The sequence below is a fragment of the Anomaloglossus baeobatrachus genome, chromosome 5, assembly GCF_048569485.1.
Source record: "Anomaloglossus baeobatrachus isolate aAnoBae1 chromosome 5, aAnoBae1.hap1, whole genome shotgun sequence".
NCBI classification, from domain to species: domain Eukaryota; kingdom Metazoa; phylum Chordata; class Amphibia; order Anura; family Aromobatidae; genus Anomaloglossus; species Anomaloglossus baeobatrachus.
This window is the reverse complement of record NC_134357.1, coordinates 563,117,474-563,141,559: the sequence shown is the minus strand read 5'-3', so window position 1 is coordinate 563,141,559 and position 24,086 is coordinate 563,117,474. Positions and strand designations below refer to the sequence as shown.

Below are 24,086 nucleotides of genomic sequence, written 5' to 3'. Positions count from 1 at the left end.
GCTGGGTGCTGACGGAAAGATGTATAGCAGAACATGGAAAAGCAGGGTGTTGAAGGAAAGAGGGATTTCAGAGCATGGGAAAACTGGGTGCTGAGGAAAATATGTATAGAAGACCATGGGAGGGCAGGGTGCTGAGGGAAAGATCCAAGTGTCAGCATAATTATCCTGTACTCCAAGCTGGAGGGAGGTGAGAGGAGACGGGGGGGGGGGAGTCCAAATTTTGCACCTAGGCCCATTGAACTCTAGTTACGCCACTGGTTACACTTCTATTTTTAATGGCAACATGTAAAACATAAACAGGTCTTCCCACGCATTGGCGGTTCATCACTTTAACATTGCATTAACTGGAGTACCCCTCCCTGCACCCACCACCCAAAGATCCTGGTTCCAGAACCCTCTAAGGAGGCAGATCACCGGTCCCTTTGGTGACCAGGTCTGGGCCATCACTGTCCCCGACCTTTCCTCCAACCTTTCTCTCCTTGGTGGCGGTGCTCAAACAGGGTCCACTAGTTGGGTGTACTCTGGTGATGCACAACTTGTGCAACGTTGTACAAGGTAAGAGTTTTTGGCTATTGCCAGTACTGCAGCCGGGGTCCATTTTTATATCAAATCATAAAAACTGGTAAACGTTTTCAATCAGGAACAGTCAAACAACCAACAAACTGGTAGCATAACAGGTGACAGCTACCAGGGTATTGGAAAGGGGCCATGTAGATTCACTTGGCCTCCTGGGATCAGCACTTAGAGTCTGAATGCACTGGTCCCGTGCACCTGCACTGCCTCCTGGTGGCAGCTGGGGGACTGGTGCTGAAGTGGGAGCAGGGGCTGGCTTCTCCGCAAGGATCTACACATCAAGGGCATACCTGCCCTGCTCTCCATAGTGCCAGGTGTAGGCAACCTTGTCACCCACATACTGATCCCGGTAAGGGTGTACTCTGGGGAGATGGGATCTCACATCCCAGTGGGAGATGAAAACTCCCTCCTTCAGGCCAAGTTCCACAATGAAACCCCATCCCCTTTTGACACTGAAGCGCTCCACCACGCCCTGGTAGAACAGGCCACGAGCACGGTAGGTGGCAAGCTGCAGGCGTAGTTTCTCCTAGAGGTCTCTCGCCTCCGCCTGCACCCGCCTGGCCTCCCGCTGCCCCTGCTCCTGGGCCAGCTGGGTGATGATAGCCTGGCAGCCTCCACAGGTATCCTCCTCCACCCGTGCTAGCTCCCAGGTGACAACTGCTGGTTTCCCGCTACCTGGTTCAGGGTAGCGCATTGCCGGGTCCCCGACAGCGACTGGGCACAATACCTGGGGAATTCATCAGCGCTGGCGGCGGCCTCCTCCACGGCTCCAGATTACGTCGTAGCCTGGGCAGTCGTTACTGGATCAGGTGCTGAAGCTTGCTCCTTCTCCAGTGGAGAAGGTGATGCGACCGCTTCTGGTCTGGTCAGGGAAACTGGTGCAACTTTGCCCTTGTCCAGCGGAGAAGGTGATGCAACCGCTTCTGGCATCACTGGCTCTGGTGGTGACGCGGCCTGGTTGAGGATGGATCCCGGTGTCTGGGTCGTTACAGCCTGGTCAAGCGGCGCTCCACTCTTTTGGGCTCGCATGGCTGCCACCACTTCCATCATCTTCGCCTTCCACTCCTTGACTCGCTGCAGGTGTTCCGCACGCAAAGTCCAGCATAGCTGCTGGATCTTCACCTCTAGTCTCTCCGCGGTCCAGGTCACTGGTTTACCTGGTGCACTGGCACGATCCCGTGATTCAGACATGTTGCTTGTCGCAGTCCTGGAGGCATTTTGTGGCAGGGCCTCCGGGCTTCCTGCTTCCGGTTTCGTTTCACATACCGGATACTCCCAGGGGGCAGGGCTTTCTTTTCGTGCCTTTTGCTCTGCTGTGACGCAGTTACTTTTCACAGCAAAATTGCGGCGGTTTTTCAAGTAATAAAGTACAGTCCATAAAACACAGTCTTTAAGGCACACATCACCCGGTTTGACTGGGTCTGGATGAATCCTGTTCATGACACCAGAAAAAAGGGTTGTCGCGCCCAGGGATATGGGGTACTCGGTCCCAGGCAGTGTATTTCTGGGGAATGTGACTTTGGTGGCCGTTGCCCAGTTCCGTGCCCTGGGCCATTTTTGTAAAGGGGAATATTTACAGGGGTTTAGAATAGTGTTCACACGGACGCCACTTGCGGTGTTGCGGCTATGTAGATGGAGCCGCCGCTGCATAATGTCCACAACTGGGGCTGGTATTAATGGCAGACAGGATGTTAGACCCTCCGCAAGCAGGGCCAGGCCCGAGAGGGTAGGTGTAGTGATGGGTGTCGGAAGAAGGTAGTCCATACAAGGGGTTCAGTGCAACTGGTTCTTTACTCACTTTCTGGTGGTAACTGGTCACCCGTGGCCGGCTGGTTTCACCTTCAGGTCCCCTTTGTCCCAGTGCCAGTGTAGTAATCTGGTACCTTCTTCCCCTGCACCTGTCTCTGGTTGGTGGGTCCCCGTGGCGTGGAGCAACTGGGGTCCCCGTCCAGTGATCTTGCCACTGCTGTCTGTATGATGGTAGCGTGAACCCTGTGGGGTTGGAGTCTCTGGTCCTGTCCCCGGCTCTCTCTTTGCTACTGAGTCTTGGATTTCTTGGGTCAGCAAGGTCCTTGATGGTCCCCTCGCTGTGCAGGTGTTATCAGGCTTGCCTGGAGCTTTATGCCTGACCTAGGGTCATGTACCCCATTGGTGCGTAGTTCCTGGAGTACTCCATTGTATTCCACCAGCAACTCCCTCCTGGGCACCAGGTTACTGTCAACTCCTTGTCAGTGCATCTCCTCACGTCCACCTTCACTCTCCGACTCCTCTCACGTCTCTGACTGACTGTCCACTGTCTGCCCCTCCCACGCGGTCAACTAGTGGACTGGACTGGCTCCACCTCTAGGCGGCCATCCATTGGTCCAACCCTAGCTTTGCACCATTTTATGGAGGATTGTTGGGTAAAACTGGGATTACCTGGAGTGTTTGTGTGTGACGGACACTGGTCTTCCGGGGCCCTAGTGTGTAGGCCCTGCATCCTGGTGAGTATGTAGAACCCTGTAGCTCCCTGATGGCTACAGGGGTGCTACACTATTAGTTTTGTGTGGTCTGCGTATTAAAGATTGAGGATGATTTGTCCAGCAATTTTGATTCCTTCGCCTTTTTCGGCAATTCCTGCCTTCCTGAAAATAGCTTCTGCATATAAATTAAAAAGAAATAGTGGCAGGATGCTGCTTTGTCGGACGCATCGCTCTACCTTTAATGCTGTGTCACTGTGTTCCGTCCAAACTGTTGCTTCCTGGTCGATGTAAAGGTTTCTGATGAGGCTGATCAGATGGTTCGGACCCAATCCTTCATAGTATTCCAAAGTTTATGGTGATCAACACAAAGGCTTTGCTGAAGTCGAAGAAGCAAAAATAGAGCTCTGTGTTGTATTCTTTCACTTTTTCCATTATCCATCTAATGTTAACAATTACATTTGTTGTTCATCTGCCTTTTCTGGATCCTGCTCATTCTTCTGGCATCTATTTGTCACAGTAAGGGGTGCTTTACACGCTGCGACATGGCTACCGATATATCGTCGGGGTCACGTCGTTAGTGACGCACATCCGGCACCGGTTGCGACATCGCAGCGTGTAACACTAATGAGCGACGATCAACGATCGCAAAATCGTTCCAAAACGGTGATCGCGGACACATCGTTCGTTTCCTTAATATCACTGCTGCCACCGGTACGATGTTGTTCGTTGTTCCTGCGACATCACACATCGCTGTGTGTGACGCCGTGGGAGCGACGAACATCTCCTTACCTGCGTCCACCGGCAATGCGGAAGGAAGGAGGTGGGCGGGATGTTACGTCCCGCTCATCTCTGCCCCTCCGCTTTTATTGGCCGGCCGCTTAGTGATGCCACAGTGACATCGCTATGATGCCGAACGCACCTCCCCCTTGAGGGAGGAATTGTTCGGCGGTCACAGCGACGTCGCTGCACAGGTATGTGCATGTGACGCTGCCGTAGCGATTATGTTCGCTACGGCAGTGATCACCACATATCGCACGTACGACGGAGGCGGGTGTTATCGCGCACGACATCGCTAGCTATAGCTAGCGATTTCGTAGCGTGTAAATCAGTCTTAAGGCTGTAGCCATCTTTGTAGGATCTTCAGTAAGGTATGAGCACAGTAGTCCGAAAGTTTCCACACTCAGTAGCATCTCCCTTCTTCGGAATAGGAATAAACAGCGAGTCTGCCATGGCATCACCCAGCAAAGCCTCGCACGTGTGACTGGATATGTTTCGCCCCCATGCCAGCAGCCGGCGCTTCTCGGATCCGGGGCCTACGGTACGGCTTGAGGGGGGATCGCGCGGACACTCCGAATAAAAGGGGGACGTATTTGTACGGGATTGATTGTAGAATGTCTGTGACGCCACCCACGGTGTGTGGTGAAATGGAACACCACCGCTGCTGTCGTGGGATACTCGGGGGAGATGTAATGGCAGCCGGATGTTAACCCCTCCGTGGGTAGGGATGGTTGCCCCGGGGCCCAGTGTCTTTGTGCAGGGTATGGTGACGGCAGGGGCTTGCACGCCCAGATGGACCAGGGGATAGTTGGTTACTCACTATTGAATGAATCACACGAGTCTTTTGGTAAACCAAGGTGCTGGTGGCCGGTTGTACTCTGGTCCGCCCACCCGGGCTGGTGGTCGCTGTCCTTTCCCCTGCACTGTTTTTGTGTATTGTGGGCTGCCTGGAACTCAGGAGTCCGCTCCCGGCTTTCTTTCTAAGGAGTCGTGCCCGCTGACACTGGCCCGTGGGATCTATGGTTCCTGGCGGTTGCCCTATCCCTTTCTGTGGGTGGTTGTCTGCTTTTGGGACAGGACCTATAATCCTGCCCTCAATCGGTTAATTAGCTAGGCCGCTGGTTTCGGTCCTGGCTTCAGGGTCTGAGTACCCCCTCTGTGCACGGTTTCTGGTCGGGTCTCCAGTGTCGGTACCGGTGGGCTCCAACCCTTCTCCGGTCCTTCTCGGATCTGCTGACCTGTCTTCCCGTCTCCTGCTGACGGAGACCACCGTCTGCCACCTAACCAAGGTACCAGGGCTCTGACCCCTGGCACCGTTCAACTTGAACTTCCTTTGCTGGAGCTACACCGATTGTTTACTTCTTACCCCCATACTGACTGGCACACACTTGGACTGCTTTGCCCGCCCTCTGGCCATCCTGGCGCCTGTAATTGGTTGCAGTCAGCTGACATGCTGCCACTGAAGGTGGGGGCGTGTCTAGCTGCAACCAATTACACGCGCCGATGGGCGGGCAAAACACTGAATATTGAATTGTCGGCTCCGAAAGGTAAAAGCGTGACCCAGAAGGAGTGTGCTGTCATGACAGTGCCTCGGTGAGTACACCGCGCTCGCTCCCACCCCCCTATCCCCTCCACAAACATTTTTAATCTCTGGATTCCAGTCCCCATTGACTTATATGGGGCACCGGATTCTGGAGTGGATCGGACTCTTTTTAAAATCTGCCAGTGATCTGCCGTGCCCAGATTTTTGGGCTTTCCATCAGCTCCAATCTTGTCCAGTCTTTTACCAGTTACCAGTTGATAATAGCTGTTCACACAGATACGTGATGACGTCAGCTTCTGTTTCAGAACTTTATTAGTTCTATTGGAATATTGTCTCATCCAGGTGTTTTGTTATTGATAGAAGCTTTATCGCAGCAACGTCTTCACCTTTAAGGCTATATGCTTTTTTCATGCGTTTCAGCAGCGTTTTGAGCTGCAGCGTTTTAATGCAAAATTGCATGCGTTTTGATTTCCAGGCAAAGTCTATGGAAAATAGTGCTTTCTTGTGCGCACGATGCATTTACAAACGCTGCATTTTAGTTGCGGAAAATTTGTCAAAATCCCTGCGCTTGAAGAAGCAACATGTCAATTGTTTTTGCCATTTTGGCAGCATTTTAATAACATTGAAGTCAATGAGAAATGTCTAAACGCATATTTTTCAAGAAAGAATGCGTTTCACTTGCTTTTTACTAGCGATCTGCATGTGTTTTTGACATAATAAACGCAGGTCTTTTGGTCTCTCTCTCTCGGTCGGTCTGTCGGTCGGTCTCTCTGTCTCTGTTTCTATCTTTCTCTGTCCATGTCGGTCTCTCCCTCCCACCCCCTCTCTCATACTCGCCGATCCACGATTACCGGCGCGGCGCTGCACGGCATTCATACAGTAGCGGCTTCTCGTCTTTTGAAAATGCCGGCCACTCATTAATTCATCACGTATTCCCTGATTCCTCCGCCCACCGGCACCTATGATTGGTTGCAGTCAGACACTCCCCCACGCTGTCTCACTGCAACCAATCACAGCCGCCGGTGGGCATGTCTATATCAAGCAGTTAAAAAAATAAATAAATAATTAAAAAAAAACAACCCGTGCGGCCCCCCCAATTTTGATACCAGCCAGGGTAAAGCCACACGGCTGAAGGCTGGTATTCTCAGGATGGGGAGCTCCATGTTATGGGGAGCCCCCCAGCCTAACAATATCAGCCATCAGCCGCCCGGAATTGCCGCATCCATTAGATGCGACAGTCCTGGGACTCTACCTGGCTCATCCCGAATTGCCCTGGTGCGGTGGCAAACTGAGAAATAAGGAGTTAATGGCAGCAGCCCATAGCTGCCACTAAGTCCTAGGTTAATCATGGCAGGCATCTCCCCTAGATACCTTCCATGATTAACCTGTTAAAGAAAATATATGTCCTCAGTGAGAGGAACAAAATTATAATCTTGTGATACCTTTTAATGGCTAACTAAAATAAAATAAAGTGATGTTACAAAGCAAGCTTTTGAGACATCTCAGGTCCCTTCATCAGGCGGGGTATGACAAAATATCTGAAGAAACACAAATATATGCACAAACAGAGCAGAGGGATGGCATAATAAAAGACATTTAAATAAACAAAGACTGAGCTTAGAAAGTGAATCCTTAATTAGCTTTGATTAGTGGTGTGAGAGTTTTATTGTCCCAATATCCATGTAGGTCTGGTGAGTCTCTGGAATGTCTCCTCAGATTTTGCAATGTGCCATAAATCTCCTGACAGGTTGAGTCCTGTGTCCACAGAGTTAAACATTTTAATGAATTTGTATTCCCAGACCCTGTGATGGCTCTGTGATCTGAAGTTGACTTTAATATGACAACTTTCATATTGTTTATGTTGTGTCCTGAAGCGCAGAAAATGTTTGGCCACAGGTAAATGGATTTTTTTGTCTGTAATTGTGTGGGGGTGAGATCTCATCCTTGCTCTCAGTCTCTGTCCTGTTTCTCTAACATAGATGCCCCCAATAGGACATATAGTGCACAGGATTAAGTACACCACGTTGGAAGAGGAACATGTGAATGTCCCAGGAATTTTATTGTCCTTCTGTGTGTTAGGGATCTGTATCCAGTCTTTGGGCTCTACATGATTGCAGGTTTTGCAGCTCTTTACATTGCAAGGATAAGTTCCTCTTGGTGTGTCTGAGGGCATAGAACTTTGGATCATGATGCTCCTTAAATTAGGAGGTTGCCTGTAGCACAGCAATGGAGGATCTTTGAATATTGTTTTTAACCAGTTATCCTTGTGTAGAATGTGGTGAAGTTTCTTGGCTGTTCTTCTCAGTACCTCAAGCTGTGGGTTGTATGTCACCACCAGAGGTACTCGACTATTTTCCTCTTTTTGTTTGTATTGAAGCAGTTCACTTATAGGGGTCCTTGTTGCTCTAATGATCTGGTCATCTATGGAGGTGGGGTGGTAGCCTTGGTTTAGAAATGTCTTTTTAAGATGGGTTAAGTGTTCATCCCTCTCTGCAGGACTGGAACAGATACGATTATATCTGAGGTCCTGGCTGTAGACAATGGATTTTTTAATGTGTTTGGGATGGAAGCTGTCCTATCTGAGGTATGTGGGACGGTCAATAGGTTTCCGATACACCGATGTCTGGATTGAAACATTTTGAATTTTTATGGTTGTATCCAGGAAGTTGATTTCTGTTTTTGAGTGTTCCAATGTCAAGTTTATGGTAGGATGAAATGCATTGAATTTTTCATTAAATTTTAGAAGCTCTTGTTCAGATTCGGTCCAGATTATTAAGATGTCATCGATGAAACGGAAATAGGCCAATGGTTTGAGGTTGCAGGATGCTAAAAAGTCATTTTCCAGTTTAGCCATGAAAAGGTTGGCATACTGTGGTGCCATTTTGCTTCCCATAGCAGTTCCTGTGCATTGTTAGTTGTTAGTTAGCCATTAAAAGGTATCACAAGATTATAATTTTGTTCCTCTCACTGAGAACATTCAATAATTTTTCAACTGGCTAACGCGGTACCAAAACCTTTTCACTTGTAATTAAAGAAAATAAAACACACACATCCAAAAAATCCTTTATTTGTAATGAAAGACAAAAAAAAACCTCTTTCACCACTTTATTAATCCCTCAAAAACACCTCCAAGTTCGACGTAATCCACGCAAGGTCCCACGACGCTTCCAGCTCTGCTACATCGGACGCTGACAGGAGTGGCAGTAGAACACCGCCGCTCCTGTGAGCTCCATGTAGCAACTGAAGTGAGTTGCGCGATCAGCTGTGCTGTCACTCAGGTTATTCGCGGCCACCGCTCTCAGGTGAAGGACTGTAGCTGTGGCCGCGAGTAACCTGAGTGAATGCACAGCTGATGTTGTGTCTCACTGCAGTCACTCAGGGGATTTGAGATCACAGATGAGTCCTTCACGTGTGACCGCAAATCAGGCTGCCACACAGAGAGAGTTGCGCGATGTCAGTGAAATTGGGTGAAGCTCTGACGTCACTGCTGTGGACTCCTGTGTCCTGGCACTGACCTCGGAGGTTCATCTGAGTTCATGACAGCTCACAGAGACAGAACCGCGGGATGACAATGAAGTCGGGTGCAGTTCATCCGAGTTCATTCTCATCGCCCGACTCTGTCTGTGTCTGCTGTCAGCGGGCATGTAGCAGAGCTGGGGAACTGCAATGACAAAAATATATCCAAAACGCATGTAAAATGTATACAAAATGCTTCCAAAATACATGCATTCTTTTTTTCAACACACAGCGTCAAGTCTGCCAGAGGGTGCATTCTTTTCCGTATTGGTCAGGACGCAACGTGCGCACATAGCCTTAAAATGTTCTCTAGCATTGTCAGCCTCCGATTCTTCCCGTATCGCTGAGTCATTCTTATAGAGATACTCCATGTACTTTTTCCATCTTTCCTTGATCTGTTCTGGCTCATTAGTTTGTTCCCGTTGGCGTCTTTCAATATTCCCACTCTTGGTTAAATCTTTCATCGTATCTCTTTGATCTTTTGGTGACTTCCTGGTCTTGCCCTTCAGCTTTTCGTTTTCTATCTCTGTACAAATTGTCACTCCACCTATGGATAAATTCACAGATGGGTGTAATTTCCATAATGGGGACACATGAGGGGGGATTCTGCTCTTTTTGTACATAGGGCCTCTGAATATGGAGTCTACAAACTATTTTAGAAAAATCACACACTAAAAAGAAGAAAGTCATGGATCGTACATCCGAAATAATACAATGATCTAAAGCCGTTAGGCAAAAAAATTAAATAATAGAACATGTGATTCTTTGTTACCATTCTGATCAGACTGTATTAAGCCCACTGCCACGTCACGGCGAACCTCTGAGTGGGTCCCTAATCTAAACCTTATAGTGCAGCACTGTGCACTAACCACCGCTGCAGCGACAAAGCACCGGCAGGGCAGGTAACCACAGCGGCCATGCTACAGGGCAGAGCTCCAGGCCACACCGCCCCACCGACACGACACCACCACAGCAGCGGCCACCACACAGTACTAGCACACTGTGAGAGGAGCTGCACACTCACCTCCCACAGGCTCCAATATGTAAACTGGGAGCAACAAAGGCTGACCCCTCTTGCAGTCTCCTGCTGAGTAAAATCACCTGTGCCGAATAGGGGGAGTTCAGATCCAAGCAAAAAGCAGAGGGGTATATAGTTACACAGTTACTTAGATTAAAAAAAGACCTAGGTCCATCTAGTTCAACCTTCCTCCACCAATTCTACATTTTGTCCCCAAGTCACTTATAACCAACAATGTTGTGTGTACTGAGGAAATCATCCAGACCTTTTTTAAAAGCTGTTATAGTATCTGCAATTACTACCTCTTGTGGTAGGGCATTCCACAGTCTGACTGCTCTAACTGTAAAGAACCCTGTTATGATCCGGAACTGTGGAAGATCACAATAGATCATTGGCAAAAAAGTGACAAGAGCATTGGCAACTAATTTGGCCGCCATCCCCTTACTAACCATCAAAACTAGAAGTAGCTGAGGGGTGAACTAACATCCTATGCACCGCGGATCCAGCCGGAGAACTAGCTATCCTAAAGGAAAGAAAGATGAATAACTCTCTGCCTCAGAAATAGACCGCAAAGGTATAGCAAGCCCCCCACATTCAAAGACAATGGTGATATAGGAAAACACAATACACAGATGGATGATAGGATTAGCAAAGGTGAGGCCCCATGACTAAATAGGAAAGGATAGGAAAGGGGCTGATGGTGGCCAGAGAAAAACCCTACAAAATTCCAAATACCTGATAGTACAAAAAGTCCTCAGATCGCTGGATCTGGACCCCGTCCTTTATCAGGTGCTCTTGTCAAACCAATGAACAGAAAGCAGGAACAATTACAAATTCAAGAAGCAACAAACACATGAACTTATAGGAGCAATACTCCAAACATAGCTGCAGGGAGCTTCCCAGCTAAGCACAGAGAGGGAATATTCCTGCATGCAAATAAACTGACAATAACCACAGAAAATGACAAACCCAGATAAGAACAAAAAGAACAAAACAACATAAGAAAAAACCAAGCACTTATCTGGGGTAGATGTGGTCTGGAGCAAGATGAGAAGGCTGGTAAACTAAACAACAAATGAGAACCGGCTCAGCCTGCTAGCAGACCAAAGTTTAAATAGGCAGAGAGTTAGCAATGGAAACGCCCATTGCTCCAGCACGCCTGGTCTCTGTCCAAACCTTTCCTGGCCACAAGAGGGAGCCTCACAGCAGCTAAAGCATAACTGACATTCACAACAGAACCCTTTCCTATTTAGCTGCCGGAATCGCTTTTCTTCCACTCACAGTGTATGCCCCCTGGTACTTAGTATTGTCTTTGGAAGAAATAAGTTATGTGCCAGTCCTTTATATTGACCACACATGTATTTAGACATATAAATGAGATCTCCTCTGAGACGTCTTTTTTCTAAGCTAAACATGTCTAACTTTTTCATCCTGTCATCATATGGGAGGCTTTCCATTGCTTGTAGTAGTCTAGTTAGCCACCTTTGAACTGACACTAACTTCTGAATGTCCTTTTTAAAATGTGGAGCCCAAAACTGGATCCCATATTCCAGATGTGGCCTTACAAGTGATTTATAGAGGGGTAGCAATATATTGGATTCACGAGATCTAATCTCTCTTTTTATACACCCTAAAATATTGTTTGCTTTAGCAGCTGCTGCTTGACATTGAGTGCTGCTGCTCAGCTTATTTGTAAAAAGAATACCCAAGTCCTTCTCCTGTTCTGTAGTCCCGAGTTTACTTCCATTTAATGTATACGTAGCTATAGGATTACTCCGTATAGAATGTTAAAAATGTTTTTCTTTTGAGTGTGTTTAGATTAGGGACTCACTCAGAGGTTCGCCGTAGCGTGGCAGTGGGCTAAATATAGTCTGATCAGAATGGTAACAAAGAACCTCATGTTCTATTATTTAATTTTTTGCGTAACGGCTTTAGATCATTCTATTATTTGGGATGTGCGATCCATGTCTTTTTCTTTTTAGTGTGTTATTCTAGAAAAATCTGTTCTCCAAGGATCAAATACCACTCCTATCCTCCCTCACAAGTTTCTCTGTGTGGCTAAGTAGTACTCTACACATTATTGTGCCAGTGTTATCCATTTTCCAAAGTGAAAATGTAAAATGTGGGGCTAAAACAAAGTTTTTGTGGTAAAAATGTAATTATTTTGTATTATTATCACCACCCAATGGTATAAAATTATGTAAGGTATATAAGGTGCAAACATGCTCACTGCACTCCTAGATTAATTTATTGAGGGGTATAGTTTGTAAAAAGGGGTCACTTGTGGGCGATTTCTGCTTTGCTAGCACCTCAGGGACTTAAACCATTCCAGCAAATGCTGCACTGCAATATTTTGCTCCATCCCTTCTGAGCTTTGCACTGTGCCTCACAAGTCGTTTTTGACCACATTTGGGGTACTTGCGAACTAAGGAGAAATAGCATAACAAATTGTAATGTTTATTTTCTCCTATTATCCTTTTTGAAAATTAAAAACTTGGGACCAAACCAACATTTTATTAGAAAAATGGGAAATTTTCATTTACTCAGCCCAATGTTATACAATCCTGTGAACTGCCTGATGGTGAAAAAGACATACTACACCACTAGATAAATTCCTCAAGAGGTATAGTTTGCAAAATGAGGTTACTTGTTGGGTTTCTGCTGTTTTTTCATGTTAGAGGCTCTTAAAATGTTACAAGGCATCTGCAATCTATTCCAGCCAAATGAGTATAAAAAAGTTAAAATATCACTTCTTTCCTGCCGAGCCCTACTGTGCGCCTAAACAGTAGTTTTCCACCACATATCAGGTATCTGTGTACTCAATAAAAATTGCACAACAAATTTTATAGTTCATTTTCTTCTGTTACCCTTGTGAAAATTAAAAAAAATGGGAAAAAGCAACATGTTTGTGGGAGAAATGTATTTTCTCATTTTCACAGCTCAATATTATAAAATTCTGTGAAGCACCTGTGGGTTCAAGTTGCTCAGCATAAGTTGCTTATTATCTATTTTGTATGACATAACTCTGGTTTAGGGCATAAAAATTAAATGTTTGAAAATTGTCAATTACATTTACTACTATCATAAAGTACAATGAATCATGAAAAAAATGATGTTAGAATCACTGGAATCTGTTGAAGTGCTCAAGATTTATTACCATATAAAGTGACACTGGTCAGAACGGAAACATTTAGTTTTGTAAGGAAAGTGCTGCTTCAGCTGTGGGAGGTTAAGCCACGTTGGAGATTGTTGATATTGAAAGCAAAATCCTCTTGTCACTGAGTCACCTCTGCCTAGTTGTAAAAATTGTTAAAAATATTATTTCTGTATGTATCATAAAATTCCTTTCTCGTTGAATATATTCAAGGACAAGAACACAAGTAAATAACCTGCAACTAGAAGACATTCAATCTTGTAGCCCTAAAGCTGGGTTCACACATAGCGACAGCGACAACGATGTCGCTGTTATGTCACCATTTTATGTGACGCAACAGCGACCTTGTATGTCGCTGTTATGATCGCTGCTTAGCTGTCAAACACAGCGACGCAGCATAACGTCGCTACATGTGCAGAGAGCAGGGAGCGGCGCACACTGCTTAGCACTGGCTCCCTGCTCTCCTAGCTACAGTACACATCGGGTTAATTACCCGATGTGTACTGCAGCTACATGTGCAGAGAGCAGTGAGCCGCGCACACTGCTTAGCGCTGGCTCCCTGCACTCCTAGCTACAGTACACATCGGGTTAATTAACCCAATGTGTACTGCAGCTACATGTGCAGAGAGCAGGGAGTCAGTCGGCACTGGCAGCGTGAGAGCGGCGGAGGCAGGTAACGAAGATAAATATCGGGTAACCACCTTGGTTACCCGATGTTTACCCTGGTTACAGCTTACCGCAGCTGTCAGATGCCGGCTCCTGCTCTCTGCTCGCTTCATTTCGTCGCTTTCTCGCTGTCACACACAGCGATCTGTGCGTCACAGCGGGAGAGCAACAATAAAAAAACAAACCAGGGCTGTGTGTAACGAACAGCGATCTCACAGCAGGGGCCAGATCGCTGCTCAGTGTCACACACAGCGAGATCGCTAATGAGGTCACTGCTGCGTCACAAAAACCGTGACTCAGCAGCGATCTCAGCAGCGATCTCGCTGTGTGTGAAGCACCCCTTAGATATACCAGGGTCAGGTAGAAACTTCTTGGGGAAAGGAGATTGTCCGGCAACATTGCTTCCAAGGTAAAAAAAACTTTACTTTTATTGTGGACAATTAAGATCAACCATAACAGGAAAAAAAGATAAAAAATCCCTTAGGGATACAGAAGACGAATTTCGACCAGGCGAAGAGTCTTAGTCATTATCATTAAGACCGCTCGCCCGGTCAAAACGCGTCTTGTATACCCCTAAGAATTTTTTTTATCTTTTTTCCTGTCATGGTTGATCTTAATTGTCCACAATAAAACTAAAGTTTTTTTACTTTGGAAGCAATGGTGCCGGACAATCTCCTTTCCCTAAGAAGTTACTGCTGACTAAAGGTACCGTCACACATAAGGAGATCGCTAGCGAGATTACAGCTAAGTCACGGTTTCCATGACGCAGTAGCGATCCCGTTAACGATCTCGTTATGTGTGACATCTACCAGCGATCAGGCCCCTGCTGTGAGATCGGTAGTCGTTGCAGAATGATCCAGGCCATTTCTTCAAAGGTGATGTCCTGCTGGGCAGCACACATCTCTGTGTTTGACACTGTGTGACAGGGTCACAGTGACTGCTGAGATCGTTATACAGGTCGCTACTGCGACCTGTATCGTTCCTGCATCGTTGGTAAGGTCTGACTGTGACATCTCACCAGCGACCTCCCAGCGACTTACCTGCGATCCCTATCAGGTTGCATCGTTTTCGGGATCGCTGGTAAGTCGTTGCGTGTGACTGGGCCTTTACTGTCACAAGCACTGCCCCGAGGACCCTTCTAGATGTATGTGGCATGGTTTGCTGGAATATTTCTCTTGACTGTTTTCAGGGTCAGGTAGGTGGTGTCCTTGCAAGTCTTCCTGATGTCACTGAAGGAAAAGGTGAAATGACCAGTGCTATAAGAAGCTGCCTGTGGAGCTCCCAGCAAGATGATGTTGTCTGGAAAATATGGAAATAAGCCCAGAAGGGTGCCTATTACTAACAAGTAATGGAGCAGGAGCTGTGAAATCAAGCTACTATGTCCCCAAATGGCAAACATAACAGAAGGCACCTGGATCTTCACTCTGAATGGGCAGCACGGTGACTCAGTGGTTAGCACTGCAGCCTTGCAAGGCTGGGGTCCTGGGTTCAAATCCCACCTAGGACACCATCTGCAAGGAGTTTGCGTGGGTTCCCTCAGGGTTCTCTGGTTTCCTCCCACACTCCAAAGACATACTGATAGGGACTTTAGATTGTGAGCCCCAATGGTGACAGTGTTCCTGAGAAATGTCAAGTGCTGCGGAATATGTTAGCGCTATATAAAAATAAAGATTTGATTTTGATTTTGGATGCTGCTGAGGAAATAATAGTTCCATGAAAGGAGAAAAGAGGTGGCAAGGGTGTCTACAGAAGTGGTGTAAACACAGCCTAAAACCCGGGAAAGAAAACCCAAGAAAATATCCCCCTGAAGTAAACACTGTGAAAACTGCTTGAGGAGAGAAAAATCCATTCTCCAACCTCCCCATCACCTAACTTCTCCACTGAGGTGGGAGTGGTACCATGCCACCTTATAGGGAGAACAAAATTGGCGACTTAGTTGTGAAAAAAGTCTCAGTTAGTAAGACTAACTGGCAACTCGGCATCCTTGGAGCAGAAGCTAGAGTCTAGAAAAAAGAGGACATCAGTTAGAAGGAAAGGAGCCTGGGTGGGTCCTGTACCACGGATAATGCCTCCTCGAATGGAGCATAAAAACACCAGAGCCCTTGAAAAAAGCCATTGTAAAGCCTCAAGAAAATATAAAAAGATGCTGTAAAGCAGAAGATGGGAAAGGGGGAAAAGACTTGTCCAAAGGAAATAAAGAGGTGACAGACCCCGGAGGACAGACCCTAGCAAACCAATAAGTTTTGGAGGAATTATACTGATCCATGTGACCTCATCAGACACCTGTAGTGTTACCGCTTTGGTGGCCTCACATGGATCGTGGGGGAGCACTCTACTTGGTGGAGAGATGAAATGACATCCGCAGAGAGGTACACTGAGGGGGAAGGCACTGGATGGGGAAAAAGATGGCGGAAATTCACAATACTTAGAATAAAACAGGAAACAAATCATACAGAAGACTCGATACAAGTCGTGTATAACTCCTATGGTCACTAGGCTAATACTGATCTGCATAGTGTGCGAGGAGAGGATATATCCCATAATGTGGAGCATAATACCGGCCCTTAGTGTGTAACACCAGCCCCTAACCAGCACATCAAGCCTGACTCCTCCCCTCCATGTGACATCATCACAGGTCCTGTAAGCACAGAGCAGCCATATATCTAGTGTGCGGCTCTGCAGGTGGAGGTGTGTGGAGATTCCCCATTACTGGGCTCAGGCTCCATACACATTAGATGCTGGGGGAGAACAATCGCTCTATAGAAGAGAATTCTCCTGATTGCCCCGTGAAGGATGGATATGGACAGGGACAAGATGGCGGAGAGGATATTACACCTCACCCTAGAGATCCTCTTCCGGCTTACTGGAGAGGTGAGAGATTCTGATGACGTCACATTACACCATTCTTATCTATGGGAATAACAGATGGACAGAACTGGAGAGGTGAGGACTCTGGAAATGTCTGGAGTGAGATTTCTTACTGTGTCTCTCCATAACCAGGATTACACAGTAGTGAAGAAGACCTCTAGTGAGCGCTGTCAGGCCCCTGTGTCTGAGGGATGGGGAAGACCCCTGAGCCCAATCACGGGGCCTCCACCTCACCCCCCGATACATGAGGACATCAATGACCAGAAGATCCTAGAACTCACCTACAAGATGATTGAGCTGCTGACTGGAGAGGTGACACTGCTGGGAATGCTGGGACATTAGGCTGCTTTCACACTACGTCTTTTTAACATGCGTCCTGAACGTTTTTTATGCTGCAAAAGCGGATCCTGCTTTTACAGCAAAAAATGCATGCAAACGCATGTGTTACTTTGCAGGATCCTGTCACTGGATGTTTAGGGGCGGGCATTGGAGTCATGTGATCGGGAGTGATGGGAACTAAACGTGCCAGACTGGGAGCCGGCATCTGACAGCTGCGAGGCTCGTAACCAAGGTAAACATCGGGTATACTTGCTTGGATACCCAATATTTACTTTGGTTACAAGTGTCTGCAGCTGCTAGGAGCCGGGCTCCCTGCACACGTAACCAACGTAAACATCGGGTAACTAAGATAAGTGGTTACCCGATATTTACCTTGGTTACGAGTGTCCTCAGCTCTTAGGTGGGAGAGAGAGACAGGAGAGGGAGGGGGAGAGACAGAGGGAGGAGAGAGATAGACTGATCACGGAGGCTGGTTTCTGGGCATGCTCAGTAGAGCAAGCAGGATCCTGCCTATCAGCATGCCAGCGTTCACATGCGTTTGCATGCTGTTTAGTCAGGATCCAGCAATTTGCAGAAGTTGGACGCAGCTCAAAAACGCTACAAGTAGCGTTTTTGAAAGATGTTAAAAAACTGCAAGTCGCTGGATCCTCACTATAACGCACGCAAACGCAGGTGAACGCATGTTAACGCGAGTCCATTGCAAATGCATTGAAATGAAAACGCATTTGCACTGGATCCGTTTCTGCGTTAAAAAACCGTTCAGGACGCATGTTAAAAAGACGTAGTGTGAAAGCAGCCTTATACAGTAACGCTATGAAGGGATCGGGGGTGACGGTATCATTGTATGTGTCAGGTTCCTATAAGGTGTCAGGACGTCACCGTCTATTTCTCCATGGAGGAGTGGGAGTATTTAGAAGGACACAAAGATCTGTACAAGGACGTCATGATGGAGGATCCCCAGCCCCTCACATCACCAGGTAATAGACAGGACTAAATACACACGGCCTATAATTATCTGTATGTAAGGAATGAATTCAGTCCCTGTATGTGTCTCCTCCAGGTCTATCCAGTAAGAGGACAACACCAGAGAGATGTCCCCGTCCTCTTCTCCCACAGGACTGTAAACAAGAAGAGCCCGATGTTCCTCAGGATCATCAGGTAAATGGAGAGAAGGGGCCATGAAATCTCCCTATGATGTGTAGACGGCTGTGAAGGTCTTGTGCTCAGTCTTGTCTTATCCTCCAGTATTATATGTGTTATACTTGTGTAATGAGAGCGGTGGAGATGGCAGGATTAGAGCTCATCATAGATGGGACTTCTCCATCTGTCTATTACTATTGGATCACATTTATCCCGTTCTCTACACTGAGCACTTACATCAGGGTTTTATGACTTGGGTATCGGGACAGAGAGAAGTCGCCCCTATTCCATGGGTCAGAAGGTCGCAGCGCACGCCAGCACTGGTTGGATCTGCTTTGCCTGGCAGTTAGCTGTTCAGACTTTTCTTGTGGTGGCGCTGTTAGGGTTAGGTAGTCCATTTTGTCTTTCTTGGTTTACTGTTAGGCTATGTGCGCACGTTGCGTTCAGTAACTTGCAGAAATGAACGCATCCTCTGGCAGAATTTGTCATTGTCAAATTTGGTTTTGACCACATAAACGCAGGAAATACGCAAGCATTTTTATAGTGTTTTTGACGCGCTTTGACCGCGTTTTACATGCATTTTCATTGCTTAAATTGAGATGCGTTTTCTTTCCAAATACACAACTAAATAGAGTTTAATCATTCAAACAGTAGAAAATACTGAAAAAAATACCGTATTTTTCGCATTATAAGATGCACTTTTGTTCCCCCACATTTTGGGGGAAAGTAGGGGGTGTGTCTTATAATCCGAATATACATGATTATATACTGCAGGCTCCAGGGGAGGTGGGGGCAACTCTGAAGCGGTGCTGGGGGCTGGTGGAGGCTGGTAGAGGCTGCAGGAGGCAGCGGGAGATCTCTTGCTCCAGCTCATATAAAGTCATATGGAAAAGTTTGGGCACCCCTATTAATGTTAACCTTTTTTCTTTATAACAATTTGGGATTTTGCAACAGCTATTTCTGTTTCATATATCTAATAACTGATGGACTGAGTAATATTTCTGGATTGAAATGAGGTTTATTGTACTAACAGAAAATGTGCAATCCACATTTAAACAAAATTTGACCGGTGCAAAAGTATGGGCAACCTTATCAATTTCTTGATTTGAACACTCCTAACTACTTTTTACTGAGTTACTAAAGCACTAAATTGGTTTTGCAACCTCATTGAGCTTTGAACTTCATAGGCAGGTGTATCCAATCATGAGAAAAGGTATTTAAGGTGGCCACTAGTGAAATTGGATATCCAAAGGACATCTCTTTGATACTGAATTATTGATAGGTCAAATAATATCTGGGATCACTCCTATCTTTTGATTATGATTCCTATCTAATCACACATTCTTTCAGTCATATCACATTGGTATCACAATCGGTCCTTGATCCCAGGGATTATTTTCCATCATCAGTATTCCACTAGAAGAAGATCACTCGGAATATACCATACCATGACCAAGAAATATTGTTTGCCACAAATTTTGTTTTCTTGGTTTGTTTAGATAAACGTTGAATCACAAATATAATCACTTTCACTACTTTTGTACAGTATATTAAAACTAAAAGCAATATTATCTGAAAAGCTCCCTTGAATATCATGTGTTTTGGCATTTGCTTGATATTCAAAGGAATCATTACACATTACATTTCCCGATATGTTACTACAAGTTTCACTAGTCCCATTTATGAACATATTGGCATAAGGCCATAACATATCATGAATTGTCCTTTCCACTAAGCTGGGTTTAAAACCATCTACAGTATTTATAACTGTCCCAAAACTTATTTTTATATTCTCTATAGGGATGAATCCCAGGTTAGTCAGTCCAGTCTTATTTCTTAGTACCCAAATTCCTCCCTTAAAAGCCAGATATTGCAAATTGGTGACTGTTGCATTCAGATTGCCTTGCCACCATGGAAGATTGATCCATCCCACTATGGAAATGGGTACTGTAGTATTCTATAGACGAACACTTCGAGTGTCTTTATCAGCAAGATGGTCAGAACAACTTTTCTACTTTAAGATTTCCTCCATCGACACCGGGACATCCAGATAAGGGATACTGGTGGCTGTAACCGAAGAATGTGTACAGATCCAGCAATCTGTGTGTTGAAAATGTGATGGTGCATCAGAAATTCATTCGCCACAGGTTCCTCCTGATGTAGACTTGTCCATCCAACGACCAGAGAGGCAAACATCAAACACAGGAATTTCTCCATCTCATCACTATCGAGCTCTTCCCAGTAACCGATACCATGGATTCCGCTTATTTACCACACCTTCTGCAAATAAAGATACACTATTATTCTCGTAAATAACATTTTTCTTGTGGGACATATTCCCACTTCCCCACTCCTGGTCTCATCAGGAAAGTACGATCTTTTCCGACCGCTATTACCGCTGTCTCTGAGGGCGGTCCTTGGAGGTTTTGAATCAATATTTTTGCTCCTACATTTGTAATATTAGAGGATCTAAAACCTTTAGTACCCCATATTGTTAATTCTGCCGGGGCAGTTCCTTCTCTTATTTCAGACAAGTTTATTAGAATTATCAACACCTGAGCCACCTTCTGGTGTTTCATCAAGATCAAAGGTTCATTTCCAAAATTTAGCATCAGTACCTTGATTTCTCCCTGATAATCTGCATCTATTACCCCTCCCACCACTATGGCTCCTTTTAACACTAAACTAGGAGTGGCTATTTGACCATAATGATCCTTTGGTATCTGGCAACCCAATCCTGTTGAAATTGGTTTTACATTACCTGGGGGTACCATGACAGTTTCCAATGTACTGAGGTCTAAACCTGCGGAATAAGGTGTCGCTCTTTCTGGTGTGCCCAAACAGCTGTACCTTGCCTTGTCAACTGTTGGACTGACTTGTCTGATGGTTGCTGCTTTATCTGCTTTTGAATTAAACAAACGTTCAAGTGAGTTAGTAGGGACATGAGCATCAACATGAAATACAGTGGTCTTGGAAGATTGAATAATCCCTTCAATGTCTTGCCACACTTCCCTGACCATCTCAAACACATTTTGCTGTTCCTCTCCCCAGTGGAACTCATATTTTTTCCTCGTTACTTTGTACAAAGGAGCCAACATTTGTCCCAAATGAGGGATATGTTGTCTCCAAAAATCAAACAATCCAATATAAGACTGAGTCTCCTGTTTGGATTTAGGGACCGGAAAATTAATAATTTTCTGTCTGGCATTGGGCAAGATCTCTCTGTGCACCTTGTTCCACTGAATCCCTAGAAATGTTACCACCTGAGACGGTCCTTGAACCTTGGCATCACTGATCTCCCATCCTTTACTCCACATATGAGCAATTTTTACGGCAGCTTTTTCTGCCACATTCTGATAATGTTCCAATTTATCCTTCAACAGTCTGGTATTACATTCCATAACTGTTTTCAGGCCACCTAATTCTATCATCTTTTGTTCCATCTGGGAACTTTTCTTCTGCATCTTTAGATCACGCTCATGCATTACACTATATGCACTTGCCAAAATCCAGATGTGCCGTGCTAAAGACACTACATCACCTGCTTTCACAGGGACACTACCGAATACATTCACAACATCAGTAGCTTCACTACCCTTAAGCTTATCCTGCCATTGTTTGTGCCATGCTAAAGACACTACATCACCTGTTTTCACAGGGACACCACTGAGTACATTCACAACATCAGTAGCTTCACTACCCTTAAGCTTATCCTGCCATCGTTTGTGCCGTGCTAAAGACACTACAGCACCTGTTTTCACAGGGGCACTACTGAGTACATTCACAACATCAGTAGCTTCCCTACCCTTAAGCTTATCCTGCCATTGTTTGTGCCGTGCTAAAGACACTACATCACCTGCTTTCACAGGGACACCACTGAGTACATTCACAACATCAGTAGCTTCACTACCCTTAAGCTTATCCTGCCATTGTTTGTGCCGTGCTAAAGACACTACATCACCTGTTTTCACAGGGACACCACTGAGTACATTCACAACATCAGTAGCTTCACTACCCTTAAGCTTATCCTGCCATTGTTTGTGCCGTGCTAAAGACACTACATCACCTGCTTTCACAGGGACACCACTGAGTACATTCACAACATCAGTAGCTTCACTACCCTTAAGCTTATTCTGCCATTGTTCTGCCAATCCACAATTGACCAATTCATGTGCTATAAGATTGTAGGGAGCCTCAATCCAGCATGGGATCTCCACAACAACCTCCTTAACATTATCCTTACGTTTTCTGAACATTTTGACACTATTCAAAAAGATTGAAAAAATTGCCAAATATGTGTTTTTAATTTCTAAATTACAAAAATTCGTTAATTACTTCTTATAGAAGTAATCCTGCCGACTACGCCAATTTATGTCTTGCTAAATTCTACTAAAAAGGGGGCTGAAAGCCCGTACTTACGAAGCACTCACTGATATCCTAATCAGGCACGAATACTAATATTCTTTATAGCAAGATACTATTTATTTTAATAGCACATGAATAGTTAATGGTACATAGGCATTTAGAACTATAGTCATAGAAACTTATACAATAACAGAAATATGCATCAACATTACCGTTTGTTGTAGCAATCCTTTCACATCGGAGGGAACTCGAGTTAATGATAAAGGAATCAACATCATGGCATCTTGCATCACAGGAACAGTGCGTACACTTCAATGTCCTGGAAGGTTTCCCTTAACATTAAGCGAGTCCGGTGTATTTTTATAGGAAAACTTTGTAGGTTGTGTTTAAATGGTCACCAGCATGTGACAGCTGAGTCATGTTCATGTAACTTGACCACAAACTGCTGTGGGCACCAGCAGCTTCCTGCACATTTCCTGCACATCCTGCCAGTTGACCATAGTGTTAGTGAAATATTGCAATGAGCCGTAAATTTCATATGCAAGCTTCCTTAAACCTGTCTTTAAGCCAACCAGAAGTTTCCGGTAAGTGGAACTGTAAATGTGACTTCCTCATTATCTTGAAACTGCTTGACATGTATTCTTTGGTCATCATATTGGCCATCCAGAGGACATCTCTTTGATACTGAATTATTGATAGGTCAAATAATATCTGGGATCACTCCTATCTTTTGATTATGATTACTATCTAATCACACATTCTTTCAGTCATATCACATTGGTATCACAGTTGTTCTCCTGTTTGAATCTCCTATGAAGAGTGGCATCATGGGCTCCTCAAAACAACTCTCAAATGATATGACAACAAAGATTATTCAGCATAGTTGTTCAGGGGAAGGATACAAAAAGTTGTCTCAGAGATTTAAACTGTCAGTTTCCACTGTGAGGAACATAGTAAGTAAATGGAAGAACACAGGTACAGTTCTTGTTAAGCCCAGAAGTGGCAGGCCAAGAAAAATATCAGAAAGGCAGAGAAGAAGAATGGTGAGAACAGTCAAGGACAATCCACAGACCACCTCCAAAGACCTGCAGCATCATCTTGCTGCAGATGGTGTCAATGTGCATCGGTCAACAATACAGCGCACGTTGCACAAGGAGAAGCTGTATGGAAGAGTGATGCAGAAGCCGTTTCTGCAAGCACGCCACAAACAGAGTCGCCTGAGGTATGCAAAAGCACATTTGGACAAGCCAGTTACATTTTGGTAGAACGTCCTGTGGACTGATGAAACAAAGATTGAGTTGTTTGGTCATACAAAAAGGCGTTATGCATGGAGGCAAAAAAACACGGCATTCCAAGATAAGCACTTGCTACCCACAGTAAAATTTGGTGGAGGTTCCATCATGCTTTGGGGCTGTGTGGCCAATGCCGGCACCGGGAATCTTGTTAAAGTTGAGGGTCGCATGGATTCAACTCAGTATCAGCAGATTCTTGACAATGTGCAAGAATCAGTGATGAAGTTGAAGTTACGCAGGGGATGGATATTTCAGCAAGACAATGATCCAAAACACCGCTCCAAATCTACTCAGGCATTCATGCAGAGGAACAATTACAATGTTCTGGAATGGCCATCCCAGTCCCCAGACCTGAATATCATTGAAAATCTGT

General features: G+C 45.5%; 1 protein-coding gene across 1 annotated transcript in view; it reads left to right on the top strand.

Moving 5' to 3' along the window:
• LOC142313023 (uncharacterized) overlaps positions 1-24,086 on the top strand; it is a 203,665-nt gene that overhangs the window by 70,340 nt on the left and 109,239 nt on the right. Inside the window, exons 6-7 of the mRNA XM_075352010.1 lie at positions 928-1,069; positions 18,018-18,074. Coding sequence (XP_075208125.1) covers positions 928-1,069; positions 18,018-18,074 — 199 coding nt within the window. The remainder of the gene's footprint in view (positions 1-927; positions 1,070-18,017; positions 18,075-24,086) is intronic.